The sequence below is a fragment of the Cydia splendana genome, chromosome 4 (assembly GCF_910591565.1).
Source record: "Cydia splendana chromosome 4, ilCydSple1.2, whole genome shotgun sequence".
NCBI classification, from domain to species: domain Eukaryota; kingdom Metazoa; phylum Arthropoda; class Insecta; order Lepidoptera; family Tortricidae; genus Cydia; species Cydia splendana.
In genome coordinates, this window is record NC_085963.1 from 196,168 (window position 1) to 208,283 (window position 12,116).

General features: G+C 39.9%; 1 protein-coding gene across 2 annotated transcripts in view; it reads right to left on the reverse strand.

Moving 5' to 3' along the window:
• LOC134789619 (alpha/beta hydrolase domain-containing protein 17B) overlaps positions 1 to 5,773 on the reverse strand; it is a 26,249-nt gene extending 20,476 nt beyond the window's left edge. Inside the window, exons 1-2 of one of the 2 annotated variants that reach the window (XM_063760192.1) lie at positions 5,684 to 5,773; positions 4,968 to 5,600 (exon numbers count right to left, since the gene is read on the reverse strand). In XM_063760192.1, the coding sequence (XP_063616262.1) occupies positions 4,968 to 5,600; positions 5,684 to 5,697 (647 nt within the window). In that variant the 5' untranslated portion in view covers positions 5,698 to 5,773. Of the gene's footprint in view, positions 1 to 4,967 lie in introns of both variants that reach the window. The other variant, XM_063760191.1, reaches the window with a different exon arrangement.
• Positions 5,774 to 12,116: the final 6,343 nt, after the last annotated feature.

The window sequence follows — 12,116 nt, forward strand, 5'->3', positions numbered from 1 at the left end:
GATGTCGATTTATAGGTTTTAGGGAGTGCAGAATTCGAAAACGATGATCATTTTATAATCCAAGATGGCGGCTACGTATTTTGTCATAAAAGTCGTCATGAATATCGTTTTATAGGTTTTAGGAAGTGCCGATTTCGAAAATGATGACCAGTTTGGAATCCAAGATAACTGCCGTGCACTTTGTCATAAAAGTCGTCATGGATATCGTTTTATAGGTTTAAGGGAGTGCAGAATTCGAAAATGATGACCATTTTGGATTCCAAGATGTCTGCCGTGCACTTTGTCATATGACCCGTCATGGATGTTGATTTATAGGTGTTAGGAAGAGTAGAATTCGAAAATGATGACCATGACCAACGTGCACGGCAGACATCTTAGATTCTAAAACGGTCATAATTTTAGAATTCTCCACTCCCTAATACCTATAAATCGAGATCCATGACGACTTTTATGACAAAGTGTACGGTAGACATCTTGGTTTCCAAAATGGTCATCATTTTCGAATTCTGCACACCCGAAAACCTATACATATAGTAGTTCGCCCCGAACTGTGAACTCGCGGTTCGCCAAACAGATCAATTGAATGCAGTGCTACTTAGTCTGAGATGGGCATTTCGTAATTGATTCCTGATTCCACGATTACTTGAAATTACTTTGTAATCTGATTACCGATTCCTAGATTACTTTGTAATCTAACAATACCGAATTACTAAGTACAATTCCATTTGAGGAATCAGGAATCAATTTTTCGAATACTACAATTACTAGTAATAGAAATCAATGTCGATTCTTCATTAGGTACAGGAATATATATTACTTGATTCCTTTCAGATTACATTTCGTACTACTACATAAGTACTATCAAAAGTACATTTCGATAGTAGATATAGATGTTGTTGACTTACTAGGATGCATCTACCGATACCTTATTTGAAACAGGTGTGCAGATTTCGAAATTGATGACCATGGCCAATAAAACGACATCCATGACGACTTTTAACATAGTGCATGGCGGCCATCTTGGATTCCAAAATAGTTATTATTCTTATTATTTTCGAAATCTGCGCTCCCTAAAACCTATAAAACGACAGCCATGACGACTTTTATGACATACTGCATGGCCGCCATTTTGGATTCCAAAATGGTCATCATTTTCGAAATCAGGGCCCCCTAAAACCTATAAAACGACACCCATGACAACTTTTATGACCTAGTGCATGGTCGCCATTTTGGATTCCAAAATGGTCATCATTTTCGAAATCTGCCCCCCTAAAACCTATAAAACGACATCCATGACGACTTTTATGACATAGTGCATGGCAGCTATCTTGGAATCCAAAATAGTCATCATTTTCGAAATCTGCGCCCCCTAAAACCTATAAAACGATATCCATGACGACTTTTATGACATAGTGCATTGCCGCCATTTTGAAATCGAAAATGGTTATCATTTTCGAAATCTGTGCCCCCCAAAACCTATAAAACGACACCCATGACGACTTTTATGACATAGTGCATGGCCGCCATTTTGGATTCCAAAATGGTCATCATTTTCGAAAGCGGGGCCCCCTAAAACCTATAAAACGACATCCATGACGACTTTTATGACATAGTGCATGGCCGCCATCTTGGAATCCAAAATGGTCATCATTTTCGAAATCTGCGCCCCCTAAAACCTATAAAACGACACCCATGACGACTTTTATGACATAGTGTGACATAGTGAGTTAATCGATTAATGCCCATCTCTGACCACGGCATTTTTACACTTTGAGAATATCTGAAAACAAATCAACACAAGGAGCCATTTTGCAAATCCAGTAACATACCAGTAACTTTGTTATTACTTTTGACAGCGCGTGTCATGTGTCAACACAGAGTCGACACAAAGTCGAAACATTGCGCTACTTTGTGACTGCAATATTTCTCAGCCTTAAACCATATTTATACATCATAATTAACAAGTATAGTATACGCATCGAAGTACTAAAAATGCTTCAAATAATATAGTTATGAACACAGGCACTGAGAAGTAAACAATTTCATTTCCGGCTAAACTAAAACAATGTGGTGGCGCGTTGATTATATTACACTTAGTTTATCAAATCACTCGAGCAGTTTAATTCCCCATAATAATTTAAGTCCTATTGTAATATAAATGCAAACAATATATAATTACGTCTTGTAATCCGTTTTAGAGATGGCGTATTAATGTCACTTATTTTTATTTAACTATTTTTCCATCTGACAGTTTCCATTTGACAGGAACAAAATGAACGAATGATTTTGGCATAAAGTAGTCGCAAACTCGTAACAATGTGTGCACACGGCGACCACACTTTATGTCACTTTGTGTCATGTGTCGACCCTTCCCCATTTCTGGTAACTGTGTCGACACGGCGACGACTCTGCGACTGGAATTCTGACCGAAACAGACGGTGTCGACACAAGAGGTGTCTACACCGCGTCGTAACGGCGACTGGAAATGGTTGTATGGGCAACCTAAGGCTTTTTTAAATGCCTGTCGTAAAATTTAAATAATCACGATTAATTAGAGGTGGCGCTAGTGTGCACGTTGATGGGCTCTTAAGAAAATGTAATAGGGTGAATATTTTCTGAGCGGGTTGAATGGATTTACCCGAGTTTGAAGTTAAGCGACACAATTATCATAGTTGTAAACATGTATACAAAATTTACTTTATTTCAGTATTCAGTATGTCCAATCACATAATGTGTAGTGTATACATGTTTATGAATGACTGCACAGCAGTTCATGTAAACAGAATTTATTATGAACTTGTTCCATTGCTACTGAAGCGTCTATAAATGGTGATATAACAATCACTTTTTATAGCCCAGTAACTATCTAGGGCTTCCAGCAATTATAGTGAAAGTACTTGTACATGTCACAACTCACAATACATGAGCTCAATTTACAAGACATTTAGGGCATGATATGCCTTTCAACTGTTCCATCATACATTAAGTTAACTAAGAATTTGTAACTGTTAATAGCAGAGACAAAAGACTCGCCGCTCTTTGATAGTCTAGCTAGATCATTGATAGCCTCGTTTGTATATAGTGCTTGGATGATTAATGAGGACTTGTGTTTTCATTTTGATGTTATTGATAAAATTGTAGCCTGATATAGACAGCGTTTTAAATGAAGGAGATAATGCAAGGGCACTGATAATGGCTTGAAATCGCAAATCAACTCTGTCAACTGTAGGGTAGGTATATTTTGAAGATTGACATTGAAACAGTTTTTTCTATATGCTGTTAAACATACTACAGTTTAGTTGCTAGTTAGACCTAGACCTTACATGTGGATGATAAACATTCATTTACAGCTCAATGAACTAATAATATTGATATCTCTCGCTGGGTACAAACAGCAACACTCCTAACTGTACATTGGTGGACCTTATTACCAGAGGCATAAGGTCCACCAATGTACAGTTAACAGTGTGGGCGATGGCACAGAATAAATAATAGTACTACCATACTGAAAGGAAACTTCCTACAAAACCGAAGTTTGACAGCGGTTCAGGCTCGAATCATGATGTCCCCTTCTAATATATATGGCACTATCCCTTTCGGATATTTAGGGTAGTCAAAATTCGAGCCATTATCTTATCTGTGGTCATGCACGCAAAAGGACGTCAAGTTGTGTCAACCCTAATAATTGCTCGGAGCAATGCTGAGCTAAGCGGAACCGAGTTTGGCCGAAGTCAGGAGTTTCTTGAAGTAAATCTACTATTAGTTATATAATACTAGCGGTTGGCCAAAATTAACAAAATAAAAAAAAAAAACAAAAACTAAATATTTTCAAAATTAATTTCTTGGGGTTAGATATGAGGATATTGGGTATTACTTGAGGTATATTTGACAAAAAATAATTCAACGGTTTCGTATCTGGAGGAGCCCAAACTTGGTATGTTTTGAAACTTATTTTTATTTTAATTGAATGCAAATGACGGAAATATAATAATGTGATATATTTTTAGAACTGGCTCAAAATGCCCTAATATTTAATACCACACACGATAGGTTTCTGAACAACTTTTTTTTATTTTCCATACAAAAAAAAGATGACGTCATAACACTCATAACTCCTTTCCGTTTGTTTTCCTTTTTTGGTGCTATGGGTCAAATTGATTCAAATGGCCTAAAGATTAATCGTGCCGATTTCCATACCTTTAACACCATTTGCAGCTGATTCCCGAATTTCAGGCTGTACCGCTATCGCTAATATACATATACATGATTTAAAATGTTAGGTTTTTAACAATGAATTAGAAGTAAACAAGAGAAAGTCGGTGTCCTCTGTGGGGACAATAGGATGTTTAAAAATAATTATCAAGTATCCTTCCTGTTTAGATACTAGCACATTCACTATTATTATTATGAATTATGAAATTATAATTTGCTTTGTTTTCAATAACAAAAACAGTGGCAATGTAAATAAACAGATGTTTAAAAACTTCTGGTCTATTTCGTTATCAATTAAAGAAGGTTATTTGGTTAGCTACAATTCTCATGCGCATGTAAATGAATGTTAATTGATTATTGTAATGAGACAGTGAATTAGTCATGCAGTGCTTGTGCGAGGCATATGAGTATGTGCTTACTCATAGCATGATAACATTGTTTGTTTGGGTCTTACAAACTGGAGCAGCCAAGAGTTTACAACATGCAGCCTCATGTGTGACATACATACATACATACAGGAAGGTAGACCAACACATGTTACTGCTCCATTTAGGAATTATTTATTTTGTTTATAATATTCTCTGTGGGTTTGTTTTTCAATCTGAATCAATATTTCCCAGTTCCAAAACCATACACATCTACTCTACCATACGTATCTACTAAGAGCATACTCTTGATACATGTATTACCCTCTGGTCTGGATATGAGGGAGGTGTACATGTAGGAGCGGAGGATAAAGGCGGGGTGAGACTAACCTGGGGAAGGCGTCGAAGAACCAGGTGCGCTTGGTGTTGGGGAAGGCGACGCGCATGCCCGACATGAGCGGCGAGTGCAGCACCACGGCGCCCACCTCGTAGCGCGCCGCCAGGTCCACAGTGGGCACGGTGCCGATGCTCTGCCCGTACAGGATGATGTTCTCCGGGCTGATGCCGAAGCGCGTGCGCAGCGCCTGCCACGCCGCGTCGATGTCCGCGTACAGGTTCTTCTCCGACGGCTTGCCGCCGCTCACCCCGTACCCCGAGTAGTCGTAACTGAATATATTACAATTTATCCTAGTGCCTAATCCTAAATAAAAGCTACTCATTTGTCCCAGATCTACGGCGTTCCCGTGCGAGAACAGTATCGTGAAGCGCGCGTTAGGGCTGCAGCGAACAAAGAGGCAAGCGATGCGGTTGCCCCGCGTCGTCCGCGAGTAGAAACCTTCGATGTTCTCCTTTTCTCGCTCCGTATACTGCCATTCTGCCCGCTCGGTCAGCGTCAGAGAGAACTTGGAGCCCGCTTCGTCGGGCGTGAATGCATACGTGGGTTCTGGAGGTAGGAATGCGAGCTTAGCAGCGATTTTCCCCGGGCATGGCGGACAACAAAACAGGCAACAGAGTTCACTGAAACTTAACCCGTTCATCGTGAAAATATATAATTATTTATAGAAAAAATATAATTCAACACTATCCATTAGAAAACCACAACTCACAAATTACTGGGCATGGCGAAAATAAGAAAATTTCACTAAAATTGACAGTTCGTCAACATTTCAGCCATGACGGGATACTGGTGTTGCCAGTGGTAATTTACAATGTATGCTTTTTTTTGTGTGACCAGTGCTAATAACAATGTTTTGTGAAAGTTTCTATAAGATGGTCAAGCAATTAAACTTGTCAGTAAAAAAAGGCGCGAAATTCAAATTTTCTATGGGACGATATGCCTTCGCACCTACATTTTTCAAATTTGCTGCCTTTTTCTACTGACAAGATCTGCTTGTACGGCTCGTACCAATACCAATGAGTTTTTCGGACCTTATGTACAAAATTTGGCCATGTTGCACGCAGGGATACCAGCAATTTGGAACGCCTTATCGTGACCGGTAAAATAGAGGGGAAAAGGCCTAGGGGGCTGTCCATAAATTACGTCATCGATTTTTGACGATTTTGGACCCCCCCCCCCCTATAATCATCCAAAAATCATGCTTCAAATGACCCCATTTCCTCCTACTTCATGCTACCGTCATCCGATGTCCAGACCCCCCCCCCCCTAATTTGAAATGACGTAATTTATGAATAGCCCCTAGGGGTAGAAGTCCCAAACAATGGTCGGACCAAATAGCGGAGGAACTAAAAATACCTGTCAGCGACGCACTCCACCAAGCTACAGAACGGGACCGATGGAGACAACTAGTTGACGGAATCAAACGGAGTCACGATCCTCAGCAATGAGGGACCGATTGAAGAGAGAGATGTACAAAATATCATTTTCACCTCAGAAGCTCGAACAAGGGTACTTGGCTTCTTAAAAACAGTGAGCAAAATGCGATTTTGCTCACTGAGTCATTTTGTCTCACTCAGTGAGCAAAATGCGATTTTGCTCACTGAGTGAGACAAAATGACATTCAAGTGACCTTTATGGGCAAATGTCATTTCAACATGCGGGGTCTAATACAAGTTCGATATACTTGGGTTCTATTATCTCTGTCCCTCTAGGTATGTTCTCACTGCTTAGGGTGAAAAATTTTGTGTACTACACGAGATCAAAGTTATTTACATCTCGTGCGCTTTTGAATCCCTTACTACGCTCAATATTCTAAATTAGATTCACGAGCGTAGCGAGAATTATAGAATCTTTCGCTTGCGCGGGACTCAAAATAAGCACTCGAAGAAATATCAAACTTTGATCTCTTGTTGTACAAATAACTATTGATTAGAGAGTGTCACAATCAACCGGTTTACGGTATACAATGTCCTTATTCCTAAAATACATATAGTACAGTTCAAATTAGTTGTCAAGCGGACCCCAGGCTCCCATGAGCCGTGGCAAAATGCCGGGATAACGCGAGGAAGAAGAAGAAGATCATGGAGTTATAAGAAGGAGTGAACTGTCACTTTTTTTGCCATACTAAATTGAACCTTATCACAGAGCCAGAAAGACGTTCGTACCAGTACAGAGAAAACGGTCCACTTGAGATAGCAAAGGTGGGCCGCGGTGTCTCACTCGCACATGTTGCCAATGTTAAAAATATACCATTGTGGTAGTATTTATATCAATATACTACTAAAATTAAATACCTTCTTATATTATTTAAGTGCTATATTCAGAGTACGGTTCTGATATCTTTTAGGAAATTTGTAAATAATTATGGTGTCAATATTATTAACTGATTTAACCAAGCATGTGCACAACAATAAAAAACACTAATTTTGATATGGTAGACATTGTAGTAGTAAGTTTGAATATTAATTGGTATCCCTAACCTGATGACATATTTACAAAACACGTGAATGCAAAATTTCTTAAAAATGGTGAAGAAATGTTGTGTTAAAGGTTGTGGGAGTGAAATAATTTCTAATTGTGTAATATCGTTTCACAAGGAAGCCACAATTATTACATTTTACGATAAAAATACAAGTTAGACATTGTCAAACTCATTAGGGTGACCATGATGTCGGCACGATGAGAACCAGTTTTACCACTTCCTTTATGGTTTTACACAATTCTTATTACGTACTTAAACGTAAGTGTTCATAAATAGGTATGTATTTATTTCGGCATGTTTAAATTGGTGAAATGAGAGCCAATACAGAATAAATAATTGCAAAAATTGAAATCCAAAGTCCTTAAACATTACAGACACATTTATAAATTGTTATAATAATAAAAAAACACATAGATAATAAAAGAAAAATAGAAGTTTATCGTAATTTACTGACTTTTGGGACGATACCAGAAACGTTACTGGGAATTTAGCCCTCATAAGCACGAGCGCTTTTTCAACGCGCGTTACAAAAGGGGTTGAATCCGTTCACACGCTAAATTCGATTTAACGACCAACGCTTAAAGTCGAAAAAAAAACAAGGCTTGATAAAAAGCGCCACCACCATCGTGTGAACAAATACACATGTTTCCATTTGTTTCATTCTAACGCGCTTTTTTAACGCGCGTTGAAAAAGCGATCGTGCGAATGAGGGCTTACCCTCTTTGGAAAATTTACTGGGAACGGCACATCACTAGTTTCTTTACATTTCACGACTCTTCTCTTTTCGCACAGATGGCCTACCACCGTGAACACCGAAGTTCGCAAATTACGGGCATCTTTCTCTTTTACTCCTATAAAGGAGTAATTACAGTGACAGAGAAAGATGCTCGCAATTTGCGAACTTCGGTGTTTATGGTTTTCGGTGACGCCGAAATAATTTTTAGCTTGTAAGATTTTTACTATTGTACGTATGTTAGTTTGTAAGGTATGTATCTATGGGCCTTATTCGCCTGATAATAAATGATATTTATTTTTTTAATTTAATTTATGCTCCAGTGATAAGCGTCCTAGTTAAAAACTATCGCCAAGCGCGCACCACGATTTTAGTTTTTGCGACACGATTTTAGAATCGCGCTGTAATATATCGCAGAAAATTCACTGCGCGCACTGCGATGAAAAAGTCGACGATTTGTTCATTCTCAACATGGATTTCGTACCAGTCGTTTGTCATGAAACGTTGTCTTTAATATGCGATCGCTGTATGACTTTGAGTATTTATACCACAAAGGTGATCTTCTATTTCCATAATTAAATGGTCAACATCTAGCGTCTTCAGCAGCAGGTTCCGACATGTTGACGCTTGGAGAGCGAAATGCCGACTGAGGTCCGGGTGCGATTTTATTATCGCAGTGCGCGCGAGGCCATACAACTCCGTATGCTGCAATTCACTTTGCGACAATCGCGTCGCGAGCAGTCGCGGAAAAATGTGACAAATCACAATTTTAAAATCGCTGCGATTTTTTTGTCGCATATGCGCGCACTGCCATATAAACTCATACGTTACATTTCTGCGACTAAATTATCGCGCGACAAAAAGTCGTGGTGCGCGCTTAGCCTAAGGCCGAGTAGGCCCGGGCCTAGGGTGGCAGTCTATATGATGGGTGCTGAGAAAGGGGCGTCTAGTGCTTGCTACAGGGCCTGGGGCCTAGGACGGCAAATACTGTAAATCCCCCACTGCCCTGAGGGCCTACCCCAAACCACTTTCGACATTTTGTCTCTCTGTCGCACTTGTAAATTCGTACGTAAGTGTGACAGAGAGGCAACACGTCAAACTTGGTTCGCGGTAGACCCTCTGGTTCTGTCACCATATCTGTCTCTCTATCTCTCTCACTCATACCCGTGTTCTTGACAGACGTTACGGCGGACCACATTCCTGACGATCCACCATGTTCGTGGTCCAGTGCGCCTATTAGCAACAGCTTTTAGAACAACTAAATTAAGTGCCTAAGGTTGTGTGAAGCGTTTTACAGAAGAGAAAAAAAACTATATCCATCCCTTTTCAGGCCATAATACTAGTGCAGCGAAAATACAGTATGATTCTCTATAACTATGCACGAATAAGAAAAGATCCTTAAGATCCTGGCCAAACTATATATTCAATGTTATCCTAATATCCCACATACATATGACTTATGGTCACCCTAATTAGAAAGAGATGCAACGGCCCACCTTGACTTCTCATGTGGACACACTTTTTGGCTAATGTACTCTGTCCGGTTTACTCTCTAGGTCCGTGAAGAAGATCTGCTTGACCAGCTATATTTATATTTTCTATTAAGCGAGGTTTAGACTAGCAAAAACTTGCATGCAATTTTACGTTACATTGCTGACTACTAAAGGTAAAGCATTCAGTCAAGTTTGATCAGATACCGCAACGTAATAAAAATTGCATGCATTGCATGATGATTGCATGCAAGTTCTTGTTAGTCTAAAGCTCGCTTAATGGCCGGCCTTTCCAAACCGATAATCGCATGCTATTTTGCAATACATTGCGGTATTTCGTTGATCGATTGAATTAGTTGCTCCTTAATAATTTAATAAAATCGCGTGTCCTTGTTGCTAGGTCTGTAGAAGCCCTTAATTTAAAGTTTACTTGTTCACGTTTTAAATATAAGCATTTTTAAACTTTCGCGCCATCAATATATTCACGATGCTTTCCGATTGGATAGCGTAGATCGTTGATCTACGTCTGCGGTCGCTTAGAAAGAGATGCAAGATCTACGCGCAACCTATGCGCGAGCGAGACAACTCACGCCGAAGTTTTAGTCTTCTCGCAGACTCCATTTTGAATTCTCAACGTGTTCGCATCGAAATCGTGTATCTCTTACCCAAAATTCTAATGGAATGTCCAAAATTGAACTATTCAGTGTTACATTGTGTTTATTTCGCCGGCCGGCATACAAAACTCTCAAAAACCGTGTGAGGAACGTGAAAGAAGACGCTGCAGTTCCCCAAGATCACGTGGACTCCAAAGACTCCGACTCCATCATCAGCTCTCAGGTTAGTGGCTGCAGTGTATATCCTTTTCGGTTTAAGCATCGTATCTAACGTGTATGTCGCGCTTCATTCATTGTTTTCATTTTTCAAATTACCCAATTGTAGCAAATCAACCAACAAAACTCGAAAAAGCTACATTACTGATCTAAACGAAAATAATTTTATCGCTGACTGTACTTACTTTTCTTTCCACTGGCAACTAATACTCATCGAGACAATTCTAACAACCCCAAACACAATTAGGTTGCGTGGTTTCACAGTTCCTATGGCCATTGGCCACGGGGGTCTTCATTATCAGATCAGCTCAATCGTACCATAATATCTCCGAGTCGTAATTAGATTCCAAAAAAAGTAAGACAATGTTGCCACTGCAATAATTTTTCTTTCTTTAAAAAAAAATCTTTTTATAAATAAACACTCTAAGATAATTTATTTATTGATAATTTTACTCCTACGATTTAAAAAAGTACTTTTATTTACTTATTTTTATATAAATACAAGACGCGCTAGTAAAAAGTGGCAACATTGTCTTACTTTTTTTGGAATCTAATTATGATTTTCAGTTTAGAGTCGGCAACACGCATGTTGCAAGCGACCATAGGCTACGCCCTGACTGCTTACTATCAGGCGGGCCGTATGCTTGTTTGCCACTGAAGTGGTATAAAAAATATTGCATTGTCACCCGACTTACACATGATGTATGCAAATATCCAACTTCATCGGAAACCCGGAAGTGAGTCAAATATAAATTGCAAGATTTGATTACAGATCCGCAGACAGACAACGGCTTAACGGGACATAACAGGGTCCTTGCCAACGTGACAATCGCTTGCGCTAATGTGCTATATACGACGATAAAACGCTCTTCCATAATAGTGCGATTGAAAGCTAGGCACAAAGCGTTTCGTTATCTTAGCGCAAGCGATTGTCACCTTGGCTAGGCACCCAGGTGAAACTAAATAAAAGCAGGCGTGGCTCACTCCGCGATTTCGTCGCTTTGCAACAGGTAGCTACAAGTACATCCGTTCCACACCAAGTTTGGTGGCTAGCCATAGGCCGCGCGTGGCGCTGTCGCCACACCTAGCGGCCATATCTGACGCGTTTTGTTAGAGAGTGAGTCATTTGTACCTGGGCTGTTGGTGGCAAACAAGCACACCGACCGACCGATGGTAAGCGGTTACCGTAGCCTATGGAGGCCTGTGACGTCAGTAACAGTGATGTCGACAATTGTCGCACCTGTCACCGTGGTGAAATAGGGGCCGGTGTGGAGCATCCACATCCACCGATGACCATCGATCCTCAGTCATGAGGGAGCGACCACAGAGAGAAAAGCTTGTAATAAATACGTTATTATTTAAGGATTACAGTTAACATTGGAATACATCCAATCAGTTAGAGCAGAGGGGTAGGGTGTAAAAATAAAAACTACATAAATAAATTCACAGATGGCGTTGTCGCTATGAAGCATCGCTATGTACAGTCAGCATCAAATAAATAGTGACAGCCAAAGTGGCCAAGGAAGTGTTGCGATTTTTAGGGTTCCGTACCCAAAGGGTAAAACGGGACCCTATTACTAAGACTTCGCTGTCCGTCCGTCCGTCCG